The sequence below is a fragment of the Ovis aries genome, chromosome 21, assembly GCF_016772045.2.
Source record: "Ovis aries strain OAR_USU_Benz2616 breed Rambouillet chromosome 21, ARS-UI_Ramb_v3.0, whole genome shotgun sequence".
Classification (NCBI taxonomy): Eukaryota; Metazoa; Chordata; class Mammalia; order Artiodactyla; family Bovidae; genus Ovis; species Ovis aries.
The window spans coordinates 41,896,903-41,915,652 of NC_056074.1; the positions used below are offsets into that span (position 1 = coordinate 41,896,903).

An 18,750-nucleotide genomic window follows, 5' to 3' on the forward strand; every position below is an offset into this window, starting at 1 on the left:
GCAGTGTGTATATGTTAATCCCATACACCGAATGGATCTCTCTCCCACTTCCCCTTTGGTAACCATACATTTGTTTACTATGTCTGTGAATCTGCTTCTGTTTTGTAAATAAGTTCATTTGTACTATTTCTGTGGTTCCACATGTAAGTGATAGTGTGGAGTATTTGTCTTGGTCTGACTGACTTCACTTAGTGTGATAATCTCTAGGTTCATCCACGTTGCTGCAAATGACATTATTTCATACTTTTTATGGCTGAGTGGTATTTCACTGTGTATATATGCACCACATCTTCCTTATCCATTTATCTGTTGTTGGACATCTAGGTTGCTTTCATATTTTGGCTGTTGTAAATAGTGCTGCAATGAATATTGGGGGTGTACGTATCTTTTTGAATTAGTCTTCTCCAGATATATGCCCACTAGTGGGATCGCTGGGTCATCAGTTTCTCTATTTTCAGTTTTTCTAAGGAACCTCTCCGTACTGTTCTCCATAGTAACTGCACGGATTTATGTTCCCACAAAAAAATGTAGGGGAGTTCCCTTTTCTCCACACCCTCAGAAGGTGTTCATAGAAACGAAGGGCATCGGGGAACTGGCACAAGAGCCCCAAGAAACCGCAGCCTCCAGCCCCAACTGAGTGTGCGAGTAAGTGTGTGTGAGCGCTGGTGTCTGCCTGTCTGAGGATCTGTGTGTTCACACCTGTGCTATGTGTACCAACATGTGTTCATGCCATAGCGGTGAGACCAGTCCGGAGGTGGGCCGGCTGTTGCCCCTCTGAGCCCCAGGAAGTAGAGGGACCCCCAGCCCCCACTGGCTCCGACACCCCCCTCCCCGAAAGGCTGTGTGACCTGGGGAGTCGGTGCCCTCTCCGGGCCTTGGCTCCTGCCTGTGAGATGGGAGTGAGGCTCCCTCCTCGGTAGGGGCAGCTGAGAGGAGTGAGGGGCGAGGGGGCAGGTGCAAGCTTGGAGGACAGACACGGGCACAGCAGATGCTGGCCTGGAGGGCATAGACGTCTCCAAGGGCCCACGTTCGTCACTGCAGTTGGGGAAACTGAGACCCAGACAAACCCAGCTTCCCAAACCAGGTCTGGCTGGAGCTGTCAGAAATCACTGTGTACTTTGGGAGCCTAATTATAGATCTGACATGAGAGAGGCCTTCCTAACCACCAGGACTGCTCAACCTAGGGGGTGAGTTCTCTGTCACCAGACATATTCAAGCAAAGGGTCAACAAATTTATCAGAAAGCTGCAGAGGGGACTCTGGTCCTGAAAGCGGCTGGACTGGTGGCCCAGAGGTCTGTCCAGCCGGGCGTCTGTTCAGACAAAGCCCCAAGGGCAGGACCTTTCTGTTCCTGGACAGGATGCCTGCCTTTTGGGGGCCACTGAGTATCCAGGCGGCAGCAGGATAGCGGGGTCGTAGACGGAGACTTGGAGGCAGGCAGGGTGCTCACAGAAGGGTGCACAAGTGGCTGCCCATGGCCCAGGTGAACAGCTTCTGTGTGTAGTCAGAATAGGGTGGGTAGCGGATATTCTTCAGCACCTCCAGGCCCGAGTGGGAGAGCAGGCAGGCACGGTGGTGGGAGAAGGTGTCGAAGGAGAACTTGCCGTGGTATCTTCCCATCCCACTTTTGCCTGCACAGGCATGAAAGTGAGGGTTTAAGGCCAGGCCGAGGAGCCCACCACCACCACCACCACCACCACCACCAGCAGCCCGCCGCCCAGCAGGGAGCCCAGGGAAAGCCAGGCCATGCGGTGAGCCATTTTGCAGAGAGGGAAACTGAGGCCCTGAGAGGCCAGGGGTCTGCATAAGGTTGAACCATGAATGAAGGCCAAACTGAACCTTCCTGGGTCTGGAGCACCCATCTGGGCTTCCCTGGGAGTTGGGGCTGGAGCGTGAAGGAGGGCGGGGCTCACCGACTCCCCCGAATGGCAGGGAGGTAAGACTCATGTAGGTGAAGCCTTCATTCCCTACAAAGTTGCCGCTGCTGGTCCTGTCCAGCATCTGGTTCATTACCTGGTGGGAGGGGGAGGCCGGGGTCAGGGGTAGAGCGTAGGCTCCTTATTCCACAGTGAGCAGAGGTGCCTCCCCGGTCTCCAACCTCTGCTGAGTGAGTGTCGCCCCTCTGAGTTCTCAAAGAGGAGCCCACAGCCCTGAGAAGTGCCTGTGAGGGTTAGCAGCCACCTCAAACAGGCAGCCAGCCCAGCTCTGCCTGCAGGGCCCCACCTTTGCTCTGCCTAATCCCCCTTCAGGGGCTCTGCACACCCATACAGAACTTTTGCACAATTTAGGAAAAGAAGGGTGTTTGGGGCAGGGCAGATAGAAAGGGCACCTCCTTGTCTGGGTGGAGGCTGCTGTTCTTGGTGCTGCCCCCGCCAACCACACCCCTGTCTCAGCGGGACACCTGTATTCAGGGAGCTGTTGTCCAATGGCCTGGATTATTTTCCAGTGGTCATGTATGGATGAGAGAGTTGGACAGTGAAGAAGGCTGAGCGCCGAAGAATTGATGCTTTTGAACTGTGGTGTTGGAGAAGACTCTTGAGTCCCTTGGACTGCAAGGAGATCCAGCCAGTCCATTCTGAAGGAGATCAGCCCCGGGATTTCTTTGGAAGGAATGATGCTAAAGCTGAAACTCCAGTACTTTGGCGACCTCATGCGAAGAGTTGACTCATTGGAAAAGACTCTGATGCTGGGAGGGATTGGAGGCAGAAGGGGAAGGGGACGACAGAGGATGAGATGGCTGGATGGCATCATGGACTCGATGGATGTGAGTCTGAGTGAACTCTGGGAGTTGGTGATGGACAGGGAGGCCTGGCGTGCTGTGATTCATGGGGTTGCAAAGAGTCGGACATGACTGAGCAACTGAACTGAACTGAATAGTTACCCTGGAGTTGTCTGCTCCCTGACCCTTGTAAGTGGGCTGGGAAAAGGGAGGTGACTAGTCTCACCCCTTCGGGCCGCTCTGTTGCCCCCGCCTGCGTCCAGCCCCACCTGGCTGTTGTTGGAGAAGGCGTACAGGGCCAGGGGCTTCTCCCGACGGTTGATGAAGTCGATGGCCTGGCCCAGGCTCCTCACGTTCACGATGGGCAGGATGGGCCCGAAGATCTCCTCCTGCATCACCGGATCTGTCTCCTGCACGTCCACCAGCACCGTGGGGGCTGCCAGAGACAGGGGCCGGCTCAGCCCAGGGGCGGGGCCCTCTGGTGGGCGGGGCCTAAGGCGAGTGGGCCTCTGGTGGGCGGGCCCGCGGGCTGTCAGGGCCCAGGGACCCGGATGTCCCAGGGATGGTTCTCTCCCCGCAGCCCCCGGGAAGTGACCACGAGGGGCTCCCCAGCCTGACCGGGCTCGTGGGGCCCAGAGAATCACTCAGCCTTGGTCTCACAGTCAGAGGGTGACCCGATCTTAGACCCCAGAGTCTGAGGCCCCAGGTCCCAGACTGTTAGACACTCTGAGTCGTTTGGCCCAAGAGACCAGGGTTCTTTGTTCACAGCAGAGCAGACGGGCTCTGGGAGCTGAGAACCAGAATCGTGGGCGCGTAGCACTAGGGGTCGTGTGGCCCGTGGAGCAGGGGATCGTGGGGCTGAAGTTGGGAAGCTGAGCCTAGAACTCTGGGGTCTGAGCTTGGAGAACTTGGGCCAGAGTGTGGAGTCGTGGGGTCGCGGGCTCAGACCCCAGCACCAGGAAACACCGGTATCACGAAGTCATGGCACCAGGCTGGGCTGTAGCGGTGGGGTGGGGGGAGCCTCAGAGCCCAGACTCGGGGTCCAGCTGTGGCCCCCAGCGTGGAGGGGCCTTCGCTGGGGTGTGGATGGGGGTGGGGCACAATGGCAGGGAGGGCGGGGCTCACCGATATAGAGATCGCTTTCGTCACTCTGGCCGCCGATGACCACGCGGCCACAGCTCAGCAAGCCCCGGAGCCGCTGGAAATGCTTCTGGCTGATGATGCGGCCCAGGTTTGGGGAGCTCTGGGGGTCGTCGCCATAGAAACGGGTGATGGCGTTCTGCAGGGCAGGCACCAGCCGTGCCTGCATCTCGGGGCTGCACAGGACATAGTCGGGGGCCACGCAGGTCTGGCCGGCGTTGAAACAGCGGAAGAAGGCCACCCGGTTGGCCACAGTCTGGGGGTCGCAGTTGTCGTCCACATAGCAGGGGTTCTTGCCTCCCAGCTCCAGCGTGACGGGCGTCAGGTGCTTGGCGGCGGCAGCCATGACAATCTTGCCAACTCGAGGGGTCCCTGGGAACATGGGATTTGACTCAGCTGCTCTTGGCTGGATGGTTCAGGAACCACCTTCCTGGCCCCATCCTGGCTCACCCACTGGGATCTGCCCCCGCCCTGCAGCCCCAGGACCCCACCCTGCCAGGCCCACCTGCCCCAGATGATTACCATCAGGGACGCTCCACACCGCTGGCCATCGCCTCCTCCCTCCCCCGCCTTCTCCAGCCTCTTCTTCAGCATCCCTCTTTCCCCAGGACACCAGCCGGGGCCACCCTCACCCGTGAAGAAGATGTAGTCGAACTCGTGCTCCAGCAGCTGCCCCGTCTCCTCGGGCCCGCCCAGCACCACGGCAAAGCAGCTCTGCAAGGGGGCGGGAGGGATGCACGGCTCAGAGGACCCTGCAGGATCTCCCACTGGTGGGAGTAAGGGTGTGGGACACAGGCTCACCCTCACCTGGTCCAAGTATCGGGGCAGCACCTTGGCCAGGACCTTCCCAGTGTTCTTGCTGATCTCTGAGGGTTTCAGCACCACGCAGTTACCTGCGGGATGGGGCGGGGCAAGGAGAGGGCGGGGCCATGTATAGCCACGCCCATCTCCATTCGATCCTCGGATCCTCCAGCCTAGTGCAGCTGAGAGAGGTGCCTTATTGGCCCCGAGGCCACACAGCCCCAGGGATGGTGGCCAGATGGGAACCAGCCCTTTTCAGCCACCTGGTGCCAGCTCCCTCCTCCTTCCTGGCTCTGGGGGCAGCTGAAGGACAGGCAACGGGGCATGAGGGTGGAGGCGTCCTCTCACCTGCAGCGAGGGCGCCCACCAGGGGCACCAGGCTCAGGTTCAGGGGGTAGTTCCAGGGAGACAGGATGAGCACCAGGCCAAAGGGCTCCCTCCTGATGAAGGTCGAATCCAGCTGCGTGATCTGGGGTGTGGAATGGACAGTGAGGCCTCACTAAGGATCACCCCAAAGCCCACCCCTCATAGCCCTCGACCTGCCTGTGCAGTGGAGTCCCCTCAAGGAGACCACGGTCCCAAGAAAGTCAGTGACTCGCCCAGGGCCTGGGCTGGGCCGCCCTGAAGTTGTCCCGCCTGGCCAGAGGTCTCACCAGGTTCTTGGCCACTGGCTCATCCTTCATCCAGGTGCACAGGTTCCTGAGAGCCAAGTCAACCTCATTCTGGCAGATGATGAGCTCCGAAATGTCCGAATGAAAGGCCGCCTGCGGTAGAGGTGGGATTCGGGGGTTAGGCCTGGGCGGGGTGGGGAGGGGAGCTGGAGGTTCCCAAGAGTCTTCAGGGTGGACACGGAGACAGTCTCCAGGGTGAGCACAGCCAGCCCCTGGGAACTACAGGGAGGAGCATGGGTCCTGGGCTCTGCTGCTTTCTGGCTGTGGGACCTTGGGCCAGTGATTTAACTCCCACGTGCCTCACTTTACCCGTCTGTGACATGGGACAGCAGTCAGACCTGCCTTACAGGTTTACTGAGTTGACATAGAGCAGCTAGCAGCCCAGGGAAGAGTCTGCTGAACCACAGGACTGAGCCGGGGATGCAGCTGGCTCCAGCCCCCACCCCTGCCCTCCTCCCTCACCCCTGCCCTCCTCCCCCCACCCCTGTCCTCCTCCCCTCACCCCTGCCTGCCCCCACTCACCCCTGACTGCCCTCACCCACCCCTGCCCTCCTCCCCCCACGCCACCCCCTACCCACCTTGTGCAGGTCCTGAGCCAGCGCCTCCTGCAGAAGCTGCTTGTTCTCTCGTAGGAAGCAGCTCAGGCCCTTCAGCTGGGTGGCCCGGAACTCAGCCGGCCTCGTACGCCCCGAGATGAAGGCCTCCCGCAGTCGCTGCAGGGTGTCTGCAAAGGGGTCCATCCTGCAGGGCGGAGGCAGTGTGGTTTGCGGTGCCCCCACCTTTACCACCCCTCCACGGCCCCTACTCGCACCCACGTGGGCCCATGGACACCCCCACAGGGCCTCGAGGGGTTCTTTGCCTCAGAGACCACAGAACTTTGCAGTGGCAGATGGGGAAACTGAGGTTGGGGTGTGCCGCAGGGCCCCGGAGCATGGGACGGCTCCCTGTGCTCTGGGGAGATGGGCCTGGAACAAGGAGCAATGGGGTGGGCGGGGCATCCGTGGGAAGGCTCAGCTGACAGCCTGAAGCCTTGAGCCCATTTGGCCTTGGTCTGACACCCAAGGGATCCCCGGCGGGGCTGGGAAGGGAGGGGGATGAGGCATGGGGGTGGGAAGAAGGAGCCCAGGAGGGCCTCTGGGGGGAAATACCTGGACTTTGAGCAAGAAAGGTCTCTGAGCACCCCAACCAGGGCCCCAAAACCACACCATCGCCTGTGCCTCCAGGTCTCTCTGAGTGTCTCTCTGTCCATGTCTGTGTGTCTCTCTGTCTCTTTGTCTCTCTTTTCCCGTGTGCCAATGTGAGCCATCTACCCTCAGGGTCCAGCAGCGTCTCAAAGGCCTGAGCCCAGGACCTCTGCCTCAGAGCCCTGATCGTGGAGTAAGGCAGGTCTCAGCGTCCGCCCCCTCCTCCTCTCTCAGCCGCAGTCTCCTCACCTGGGGAGTGGGGACAGACTTCTCCTTGGGCGTGCAAGCACAGGCCTGGGCTGGGGACACGAGGGACATGCAAGTCCTGCTGGGTGGGAGGGGGAAGGCTGGCCGTGTGGATGAGGCCCCTCAGCAGGTGGGCAACAGGAGCTCAGCTCTTAGGGGGAACCCAGGACCTGCTTGCTCCTACTTGTGGTTGGCAGGGCAGCTATCCTGGCCCTTTCTTGGGCTGGAAGGGGACCCAAGTTATGCCCTCCCACAGCCAGGCCCGGGGTGGTCCCACCTAAACCCCCGCCCGCGCCCCAGATGGCAGAGGGGCCGAGGGAGGTCAGGAAGTCCCGCCCAGGCCCAGGCTCAGCGTCAAGATGGACCAGGGCCATTTCCTCCTGAGCGTCCGGGAGCAGCTGGGCCTGCGGGGCTGCCTTTGGCCACCGGCCCCGTCCACCCTCGGTTCATGGTGGCCAGGAGCACCCTTAGACCTTCAAGTTCCAGGGCTGCCCCAGAGGCACCAGCGTCACCCGCGCCACCCAGCTTTCCCACTGGAGTTCCAGTGGCACTTGGTTGCTTTGGCCCTGCTCTGGCTTTGTCTGAGCCTCTCTAGAGCCTCGCTAGGGCTGAATGTGGCCAGAATGAACCAAAGCCCGGGGACCATATCCTCAGGCCCACCCCTACCAGTGCCCAATCAAATGAGGAGGCAGATGGCTGGGTAGGGCTGAGGTCAGCCGCTCCCTCATTTAGGGTTAGGGCCTCTTCCCCCAGCCTGGGGAGCCTCTACCCTTGCCCCGGGCCAGGCCAGCCCATGGGGGCTGCAGGTTTTCCGAGAGTATTCCCAGGCTTCACAGGGGTTGGAAGTGGGAGCAGGGAGCAGGGGGCAGGGCAGCACCACCTGCCTGCACTGAGCCAGGCCCCAGGCCCACAGACCCCCAGCCCTGGAGGCCCCACGGGGTCGGGATCCCATTTCTCTTCCCCACTCCCCCACCCTGTGCTGCTGGCCCGCCCCTCCCCACAACGCCTGACCCCACGTACCCTGGTGTGGACTCCGACCCCGGATCCTTTGCCAAGCCTGGGCGCTTTATGCCTGACATTCTGCCTCCAGTTGTGCGCTCTCACCTCGCCTCTGCCCGCTGCCTGTGCAGCTCCCCAACCGGGCGCCCTGTGCCCACGTCTGGAGGTGGAGAGGCACCCGGGTGACAGATTACCAAACCGAAGCTCCAGCTGGTCCGGCCTCCTGCTGATTCACATGTCAGCACTGCCTGCGGCTGCCTCACCTGGCACAGCTGGCCCCCGGAACAGGCCTGGCAACTCCGAGTGACTCCAGGTGATGCTGTGGTTGCTGGGAAGGACAGGCAGGAAGTTACCTGAGAAGGAGAAAGATAAGGTAGTTGTTCAGTTGCTAAGTTGCCAAGAGTCCAATTCTTTGCGACCCCATGGACTGCAACCCCTCAGGCTCCTCTGTCTTCCACTATCTCCTGGAGTTTGCTCAAACTCACGTCCATTGAGTTGGTGATGCCACCCAACCATCTCATGCTCTGTCATCCCCTTCTCCTCCTGACCTCAATCTCTCCCAGCATCAGGGTCTTTTCCAATGAGTCGGCTCTTTGCATCAGGTGGCCAAGATATTGGAGCTTCAGCATCAGTCCTTCCAGTGAATATTCAGGGTTGACTTCCTTTAAGATTGACTGGTTTGATCTCCTTGGAGTCCAAGGGACTCTCAAGAGTCTTCTCCAGCACCACAGTTTGAAAGCATCAGTACTTTGTCAGCGGACCCTGGCAGCCTCCTCCAGGACGCCCTCAGACAGCAGAGCTCTTCAAGCCACTCAGGTCCCCCACCAGACCCTCACGTCTATGCCTTCATTCCCACCCTGCAGGGCTCCTTCATTTGCGCTCTCCTCATGTGCCTGACTGGCTTCCTCAGGGCAGAGGAAGGGGCCCTGGCAGCTGCAGAGAGAGAGTGGATGGGCCAGGGGCCCCTGTGGCCACAGGGTATCACATCTTGTTCCTTTTTCCCCTTATTCTTCTGTTTACTGTGTGACCCTAGGCAAGTTTCTTGGGCTTCCCTGGTGGCTCAGATGGTAAAGATTCCCCCTACAATGCAGGAGACCTGTGTTTGATCCCTGGGTGGGAACGATCCCCCGGAGAAGGGCATGGCAACCCACTCCAGTATTCTTGCCTGGAGAATTCCATGGACAGAGGAGCCTGGTGGGCTACAGTCCACAGGGTCAGAAAGACACGACTGAGTGACTAAACACATAGCACAGACAAGCTGCTTAACCTCCCTGAGCCTCCCCAGGCAGCAACTGCAATTAGAGAATCTCACTATAAGATGAAAGAATAGATATAGATAACCGCAGCTCCTGACACGAAATCAGTGCTTGTAAGCATTGGTTACTAACTTTTCCCCCAGTCTTTCTAAAGCACCTGCTAGGTTCTAGGAAGCAGAGGATGTGCTCAGGCCCCACTGCTAATCCGTCATGTGTGATTTGCCCCTGTCTGCCCTTCACTCCCAAGCCTGTCCCAAGAGATCAAGATCACTCCATGGCCGAGGGCTGTGGAGAGCAGATCCAGGCACCGCATGAGAACCAGCTTGCCCCCTAGGCAGGCGTGTGAGTTGCTCCTTGGCTGTGATGGGAACCAGGCCAGTGGGGGCCACACAAGACACCAGAAGGGAAGTCAGTGCTGGCAAGAACAATCGAAGAGCCGAGGGGTGGGATGTGGTGGGATGGGGTACAGCCCGCCTCCTGGGAGCCACCGGATTGTGCAGTTCACCAATTGTACCTCAAAGCTGTTAAAGTGAGACAAACCAAGGAATTCCCTGATGGTTGGTGGCTAGGACTCCATGCTTTCATGGCCAAGTGCGTGGGTTCAATCCCTGGTTGGGCAACTAAGTTCCCACAAGCCACAGGGCCAAAAACAAGCAAACAAAAAACTAAATAAACCTTACCACTTTGAACTGAACCAACAAGAAGCCTGCATAGCCCACAAGCAAATGAAAGTATGTCGGCCTCCACAACAACCGTGAAATGCCAAGTGCAGCGATGGCGAGATGCTCTGCAAATGCCTCGGATCAGTTTCCTTGGGCTGCGCTAACGAACCACCACCACAACAGCGGTGGCTGGAGACAGCGGGGTTACAATCTCCCAGTTCTGGAAGACAGAAGTCTGAAACCCATGTGCTGGTGGGGCTCCATCGGGGGTCCTCCCCTCCCAGGTCTCAGCTTTCGCAACTGCTGGCCTTCCTCTGCTCTACACCTCTGCAGTTACGACAAACCAGAATGTCGCCAGACTCTGCCAAGTGTGTCTAGGGGAATGACATTTTCCCTAGTTCAGAGCCACCTCACTAGATGATTCTTGCAAACAGTTCTGTGACTTCCGTGCTTCTAGTGCAAACAGGGGGCAGGTTCGATCCCTGGTTGGGGAACTAAGATTCCTGCATGCTGTCTGGCGTGGCAAATAAAATATTAATAAAAAATGGTCAAAGAATGTAAACAAATAGTTCTCAGAGGGAAAAAAGACTTAAAAGAAATTCTGTTGCTCCAGGGAAGCAAAGAATCAGTGATGGTTGAAGGGTGGGGTGAGGTAGAAAGGGGAAAGTCTGGGGTCACACTGGGTGCTTACAGCAATGATCCCCCTGATGAGAATGTCACAGGGGGTGACCCATATGGATGGGGGGTGGGGTCTTGCAGAGTTTGGGACAGCAATGTAGTTCCTGTGTTTTCCGGGAAGTGACTACCAGCTAGGGGAGGGGAAGGAAGGACTGGATGTGACAAGCCTCAGGACAGAGCAGCCGACTCTAGGCCATGATCTGCCAGTGAGACCTCCCAGACTTCTGTCTGACTGGTGTCTCCCCAAACTCGTATCTGTGTGCAAGCGTGCTCAGTCGCGTCCAGCTCTTTGTGACCCCGTGGACTGTAGCTCACCAGGCTCCTCCGTCCATGGGATTCTCCAGGCAAGAATACTGGAGTGGGTTGCCATGCCCTCCTCCAGGGGATCTTCCTGACCCTGAGATTGAACTCACATCTGCTGCATTGGCAGGCGGGTTTCTTGGCCACTGAGTCACTAGGAAGCCTTTAGGCAGGAAGGGGAGAGGGCCAAGTGGCTGGGTGCCCTGTGAAAAGGATCCTTCTTGGGGAGAAAAGAAACAGCAGTGCCCAGGACTCCAGGACCATGGCCTCCTCAGTGGGACTCAACAGGGGACCCTCAGGGACTCAAGTTTGGGGACCCTCAAACTTGCCCTGGGGACCTGAAGATGCCAGGGCCCTGCTCTGGGCTTCTGCCTCGGCAGATGTGGGATGGGCCCTGGCATCAGCATCTTTACCAGCTTCCAAATGATCTCAAATTTCAGATGGATTTCAAAAGTGGCATTGGGTTCCCTGGCGGGAACAAAGGGGGTTCCCTGGTCATTCCTAGGAAAAGCTACCTAGTAAGTTTTGTGACAGATCCTGGGCCCCTGGCAGCCTCCCTTCTGGCTTTTCCGCAGGGAAGCTCCCCAGCTGGGAACCAACCCTGTCCAGAATGCCCAGAGTCTCAGTCTCCCCATCCATAGAATGGGGAGAAAGCAGCCAACCATGACACTCATCTCATGAGGTCGCGGGAAGGTCATTATGGGAGCAGGTTGGATGTTTCCAGAAACTTCAAAGCACTGCAGGCAGTGAGAGGCCTGAGGGGTGGGGGGAAGGACAGAAGTCTGTGTGTCCTCTCCAGCCTCAAGGGCCCAGCCAGGTGAGGTGTGGCCAGGAGCAGAGGTGGGGCCAGAGGTGCCTGCCTGCCCTTCATATCACCGGCCGAAGGGACAGCTGGGGGCTATGGTCCCAGGACGGGCTTGAATCGCAGTTTGCAAAAACTGTTCGAAAAACTTGACCCAGAGAAATGCATGGTCTTGAGAGCTCAAGCTCTTCTTAACCATGCTAAACTTCAGGATATGGAGAACTCTAGCACGTGGGGTGCAAACGGTCTTCTTTTTTTCTTTATACCTTACGTAATATTTCTAGCATACAGAAAATACACAGGATAACTCACGATCGTTCACACACACACACCGCCCAGCCTCATCAGATCTTAACACTTGCCGTGTGTTTATAACTTTGTGAGTGGCAGCATCTTCTACTGTCATTGAACATCACATAGAGCTGGTGGCTCAGACAATAAAGAATCTGCCTGCAATGCGGGGGACACTAGTTTGATCCCCGGTCTGGGAAGATCCCACATGCTGTGGAGCAGCTAAACCCACAAGCCACAACTACTGAAGCCTAGAGTATGCCTAGAGCCCTCATGCTCTGCAACACATGAGGCCACCGCAATAAGCAGCCCAAGCGCCACAACAAACAGGAGCCCCCACTTGCCACAGCTGAAGAGAGCCTTCTCACAGCAATGAAGACCTCGTGCAGCCTAAATAAATATTTTTTTAAAAGTAATGCAATTTGTATTTGCTGATGATATGATTCTATATATAAACAAATTCCAAAGAAGGTGAATTCCCTGGTGATCCAGTGATTAGGGCTCTACTTTCTCACTGCCAAGAGCCTAGGTTTGATCCCTGGTCAGGGAACTAAAATCCCACAGCCCACGTGGTGTGGTTGAAAAAAAAAAAAAAAACCCCAAAGAACACACACACACACATACTACTAGAGCTAATAAACACATTCGGCAAAGTTACAGGATATAAAATCAATACTCAAAAATCAGCTGTGTTTCTATACACTAGCAGTGAACAATCTGAGAAGGAAATTTAGAAAATAATTCAATTTACAATATTATCCAAAAGAATAAATACTTAGGAATAAATTTAACCAAGGAAGGGGAAATTTTTTTACACTGAACTGCAAAACACTGCAGAAAGAAATTATAGAATATATAAATAAGTGGAAAGATATCCCATGTTCATGGATTGGAAAACTTAATATTTTTTAAAATATAATTTTCACTTTACTTTTTTCCAGAGGGTAGTTTTTCTTTGGTCACTAAGGACTTAGCTCCCCACTTGGTCTTTGGCAAAGGTCATGGGGCGGCACCCCCAGTTCTAAATTGGGGTGGGGGTGTTCAGCCCTTCCAGGCTTCACGAGAATGGCTCCTAACTACCTTGCTATGAATGGTACAACTCACACAGTACTGTCGTTTCATATGCAGCTTGGGAGGCACATAGGTATTGAAGACGTTTGCTTCAGAAATGTCCTTGATGGCCGCAGCCTCTATATGTTTTGCATGATGACCTTCTTAGTGGCCTTGTCCTTGAGGGCACACTGGGCACAGCTGGCACCGTGGGCTGCGCGTGGCCACAGCCCTTTCTGGCATGACTATTGTTCCTTCTTTTTTCTTGGTCACCTTGGAAGTGAAGGCCTGAGAGATGAAAAGCTGAATAATGTTTAATTTGGCAGTGCCCCTCAAAGTGATCTGTGATACAATGTAATCTCTACGGAAAGGCTAACGTTTTGTAGAAATGGAAAAGCCCATCTTCATATGTAATTGCAATTCCAATCCTCATTGTTTAAATAGCCAAAAATGTATGTAGAAAGAAAACCAAAGTTAGAGGACTTACGTTTCCTGATGTGTGAACTTATTACAAACTATAATAATCAAAGACATTTTGATTATTGCTTAAGGACTGACAGATAGACTAATAACATAGCATTGAGAGTCTAGAAACAAACCCAAATATCAATGACCAGTTGATTTCCAACAAGGATGCCAAGATCATCCAGTATGGAAAGAAGGAAGGCAAGAGTACTGGAGTGGGTTGCCATTCCCTCTTCCAGGGAATCTTTCCCATCCCAGGATCAAGCCGGGGTCTCCTGCATTGCAGGCAGATTCTTTATCAACTGAGCCACTAGGGAAGCTATGGAAAGAATAGTCTCTTCAACAAATGGTGTTGGGATACCAGGCTAATCACGTGCCAAAGAAATTGAATACCTACTTCACCCCATATTCAAAAATTAACTCATTATGTATCAACAACCTAATATAGGAGCTAAAACAAATAAAACTCGTAGAAAACACAGGAGCGAATCTTCATCTCCTTGGATTTCACAATGAATTCTTAAATATGGCACCAAAAGCATGAACAACAAAAGAGCAAATAGATAAACTGGGATTTACAAAAATCTAAAACTTTTGTGCATCAAAAGACATTATTAAGAAAGTAAAAAGACAGCCTACAGCATGTGAGAAGGTATTTGCAATATAATCTGGTAAGGGTTACGTATCTAGAATATATAAAGAAGTCTCACAACTCAGCAACAAGAAGCAAAAAATCCGATTTAAATATGAGCAAAGTACCTGAATAGCAAAGTACCTATCTCCAAAGAAGATATACAAATGATCGAAAAGCACATGAAAGATGTTCAGTTTCATTGACCGTTACGGAATTTCAAATCAAAACCACAATAAGGTACCACTTCATACCCACTGGGGTAGCTATAATAAAATGACAACTACAAAAACCCATAAAAACAGAAAATAACAAGTCTTGGTAAGAGTGTGTAGGCACTAGAATTTCCATACACTGCTGGTGAGACTGTCAGATGATGCCTCTGCCTTGGAAATGAGTTTGGCAGTTACTCAAAAAGTTTAGCATAGGCACCACATGGCCAAGAAATTTCACTCCTAGGTGTGTATATTTCCCCAAATTGAAAACAGGTGTTCAAACAAATATTTGTTCATGAATGTTCATGGAAGCATTATTCACAACAGCCAGAATGTGGAGACAACCCAAATGTCCATCAGTGGATGAATGGATAAACTGATAGGGTGTATCCATACAATGGAATATTACTCCACCCTAGAAAGGAATGTGAGCCTAAAACAACTCTAAAAAATAGTCTATTAAGAAAAAAATGCAGTCCTTATTCATGAGCTACAATATGGATGAAACTTGAAAACACGAGGTTAAGTGGAAAAAAAAAAAACCCAACATCAAAGGGAACATGTTGAATGATTTGTGTTATATGAAATGTCTAGAAGAGGCAAATCCATAGAGACAGGAAGCAGACTGGTGGCTGTCGAGGTCTGGGGGCAGGAAAAACCGGGAATGATTGCTTTGTGGGTACAGTATATTCGTCTTGTGGTGATGAAAAAGTTTTGAAACTAGAGAGAGGTGTTGATTATATAATATGCCAAGTGCAGAAAATGCCACTGAACTCACATGGTGAGTTTCGTGTTATTTGAATTTCACTTCCACAAAAGTAAAGGTTATTATTCCACCCGCTCATGCTCTTTCTGGTTCTTCTTTTGTTTACTCTGATGAAGCCAGCTGCCGATGGAAAGGCCTACACGGCAGAAACTGTAGGCAGCCTCCAGAAACTGTAGGCAGCCTCCGTCAATAGCCAGTGAGGAGCTGAGACCCTCAACCTAACAGCCTCCAAGGAACCACAGCCAGCCAAAGGCCAGAGGAGGGAGCTTGGAAGTGGATCCTTTCCCATTGGAGCCCTGAGATGACTGAAATCTGGCCGATGCCTCGGCTGTAGTCTTATAATCTCAGTACAGGATAGCTGCCACAGGCATTCCTGCTCAAAGAGCAAGAAAACAGGAGGCGCAGTGGACCCGGCTGGCCCAGAGCAGTTCTGAAATCCAGCCAGGAACACATGGGAAGTTCTTTAGTCGGATTCCAAGGTTTGGGAGGAATGCTGCAAGGCTCAGGGCTCTGATCTCTGGGTCCTGGTCATCTGAGTCTTTCCTTTCTCATAAAAGGGAGCATGTGTTTGCAGCTGAGTGGTTTCCTCAGTCTGCTTCCTGCCGGTAGAATCGGACGGACTGGGAGGGGGCATTCTGATGGCCTCTTTTGCTTTTGCATTATCTGTGTCCTTTCAGCCCAAGCTGGCGAACTTTCTCCTAAACCTTGTGGGAATTCTGTGACTCTTGCTGAAGTTCAGCGCATGTGATGAAAGGTGCCCCCACAGGTCTTTCTGAAGTAAGTCCTACTCTATGGTTGGACGGCATCACTGATTTAATGGACATGTGTATGAGCAAACTCCAGGAGATCGTGAAGGACAGAGGAGCCTGGCGTGCTGCAGTCCATGCGGTCACAGAGGGTCGGACAGTGCTGAGCCACTGAACAACAACAAATCGTGAGCTCCTGCTGAGCTCCCCAGGTTACCTGAACAGCCCAGCTGTGGCATGAAACCTGTGCCCACAGGCCCTCAGTCATGTGTAGCTGTCCCTAGAATCCAGGTGTGATATTTTATTGACAACACTTTCCACATAAATGTCCAAATGGCTTTTTTTTTTTTTTTCGATTGTGCCACATGGCTTGTGGAATCTTAGTTCCCTGACCAGGGATTGAACCCAGGCCCTCACTAGTGAAAACTTGGCATCCTAACCGCTGGGCCACCGGGGAAATTCCCTGCACTTATGTCTTGGGTCAGGAAAGTGGGCCACAGAAACCTCCTTGCTAGAGTAAAGATAGCATCTTTAGGGTAAAGACAGACCTGGGTCTTCTGGCATAGTCTCAACCCTTCCCCACCCCCACCCCCACCCTTGGTCCCTTGCCCAGGACCATGATGCTCTGGGAGGCCATTCTTGCCCCAGAATCATTACCACTTTGGGGTCCCCTAAAAAATGGCAACTCACTCCAGTATGGGGAATCCCACAGACAGAGGAGCCTGATGGGCTACAGTCCATGGGGTTGCAAAGAGTCGAACACAACTGAGGGATAACACAGGAATAAGAGAGTAAACAAGACAGGGCTTCACTGAGAGCAGCGGTTCCATCCCTCATGGGCCCTCCCTGAGCATCACGGGCCTCTCAGCCAGCCAAAGTGGGCACTACTATCAGCACCAGAGCAGGACCCTGACCAGCCAGGACCACAGCCACACTGTTCCTGACCCCAGAGCTGTGCGGCTGGGTTTGCCGTCTGTAAAAACAAAACCACGACATGTATTGCCTCATGACCGGTAACATGTAACACAAAGGGATTCAGCCCGTGCCAAATCGTCCAACTTCAACAACTCTCATAAGATCCCGCCTTCTCATAAAAAAAGGTTCATCTCTTGAACAAGATACTTGGGAGAATGCCCGCATTTGCAAACTTACATTTATATTGACACTCTGCAATGCAGGAGACCCCGGTTCAATTCTCGAGTTGGGAAGATCTGCTGGAGAAGGGATAGGCTGCCCACTCCAGTGTTCTTGGGCTTCCCTGATGACTCAGCTGGTAAAGAATCCGCCTGCAAAGCGGGAGACCTGGGTTCGATCCCTGGGTTGTGAAGATCCCCTGGAGAAGGGAAAGACTATGCCAGTATTCTGGCTTGGAGAATTCCATGGACTATGTATAGTCCATGGAGTTCCGAAGAATTGGACATGACTGAGTGACTTCCACTTTTCTGAATGTAAACTCTAATACCCTCTAAATAGCAACCTTTACTTTTGTATCCTGCTGATGCAGATCTGCCTCAGTTGCAGAATTTATCAAATTTTACTTTTTGGCCATGCCATATGGGATGCCGTAGCACATGGAATCTTAGTTCCCCCCCTAGAAAGCACAGAATCTTAATGGCTGGACTGCCAGGGATGTCCCCAAACCAGTTTGTTTCTGATCCAGCATCTCTAGGTGACTCTAGAAGACTTTCAAGCTCTCTCATCTGCTATTGAGAAGATAGTTAAAATCTGACACTATAGAGTCTTGGAATCATATAGTTTTTAAAATTACCCAAGGGCAGATTGACGCAGAATCACAGAAGCCAAGACCATGATGCTGAGTCTGACTTTCCACTTTGGAGTCCAGACGACCACCCGGTCCCCTTATCCAGAGGTGACAGAGACATCAACATTGTACTTTACATCCAGACCTGGAGCTGCCAAGGGATGGAGCATCCACATCTGATGGCTTGATTAGGCGTCCCTGTAAGAGCTGGCCTGCTGGGGCTTGCCGCCATGACAGTTATCCTGCTTGTTCTGGGTGTGTGCGTGTGTGTTGCTTGTCATGGGTGTGGCCTGTTCCGTGTGTCTCTCTGTGGGTCTTGTCCATGTGCCAGGAGCAGTGACAGGGGGTGTGGAGTCTTCTGATGGGGAGCCTATCCCCCTGCAAGGCATGTCATTGAAAGTCATGCTCCCTCCCAGGTGGCTGCTCCGAATGCCTGGGCTCATCCCTGGAAATGACTTGGAACTGAGACCAGCTGCAGAACCATTGTCTTCGCCTCCCCTCGCTTGCCTGGCACGCCCAGACGCCCACACTTTCCCAAACGATGCCCTGCCCTGCTTATGGCTCGAGCATCTGGTTGCCCAGCTCTGCCTGGAATTTGGCTGGAACCCTGCCAGGAGGTCAGCACATCTGCCGTCAGAGAACATTGCCTTCCGTGCTAGATGCTGCTGGGGAAAGGGGAGGACAGAGTGCCAGTCACCCCACATGACCCCGTCTGGGGCTGCTCATCATTGAAAGTCTGTATATGAGGCAGGCAGTTTTCAGCTCCTTCATCTGTATGAGTCTAGAGGTCACCTGTTGGGGAGGCTGTGGAGAGGTGTGGGCCTTGCTACCCCCCATAAAGGCAGGATCCTCGAATCTGCCAAAAGCAGATGGTGACTAGTTTACGCTGATTCAGAGCAGGGCCTGGAGCATCACAGAGCGTAGGTTTAATCTCCGCCCCCAGGCTGGAGCCAAAGATGCTTCAGTTCTCTGGACAAGGCAGGAGGGGGAGCCCAGGGTCCTACGAGGGCCTCCCTGTAGGTAACTCCGTGCCAGCCCTCTGCTAACACAGAGCTGCCCAAGCATTCCCTGGTCCTGAAACCCTCAGCATCTCGGTAATTTTTTCACGGTGCTCTTAAGCCAAAGGAAATATCTAACTGTTCTATTTGTGAATTATTTAGGTCAAATCAATAAGTATGTATGTTCTAATAACTTAGAAAATATATTGAATAATACACAGCGATAGAAAGAAAAAAAAATGGTATTTTTATTTCCTTCTCTAATAACCACCAAGCTTCCCTGGTAGCTCAGTGGTAAAGAATTCACCTACAATGTAGGAGACACATGTAGGAAACTTGGGTTCGATTCCTGGGTTGGGAAGATCTCCT

At 53.6% G+C, this 18,750-nt stretch overlaps 1 protein-coding gene and 1 pseudogene across 2 annotated transcripts; both read right to left on the reverse strand.

Moving 5' to 3' along the window:
- Window positions 1-7,992, reverse strand: LOC101111922 (aldehyde dehydrogenase family 3 member B1). 2 transcript variants are annotated; one of them, XM_027959784.3, is made up of 10 exons: window positions 7,781-7,992; window positions 5,909-6,071; window positions 5,313-5,423; window positions 5,008-5,128; window positions 4,666-4,751; window positions 4,491-4,572; window positions 3,844-4,230; window positions 2,988-3,154; window positions 1,913-2,012; window positions 1-1,630 (listed from the first exon to the last, which is right to left on the reverse strand). In XM_027959784.3, exons 1-10 carry the CDS (start codon window positions 7,837-7,839, stop codon window positions 1,446-1,448), a joined length of 1,461 nt encoding a protein of 486 aa, XP_027815585.1. In that variant the 5' UTR covers window positions 7,840-7,992; the 3' UTR covers window positions 1-1,445. The 2 variants fall into 2 exon arrangements, with proteins under 2 accessions (XP_027815585.1, XP_060260311.1); XM_060404328.1 differs by lacking the exon at window positions 7,781-7,992 and having other exon boundaries at window positions 5,909-6,302.
- The window catches only part of LOC101112177 (small ribosomal subunit protein eS26-like), a 12,314-nt pseudogene continuing 1,424 nt past the window's right edge, over window positions 7,861-18,750 (reverse strand).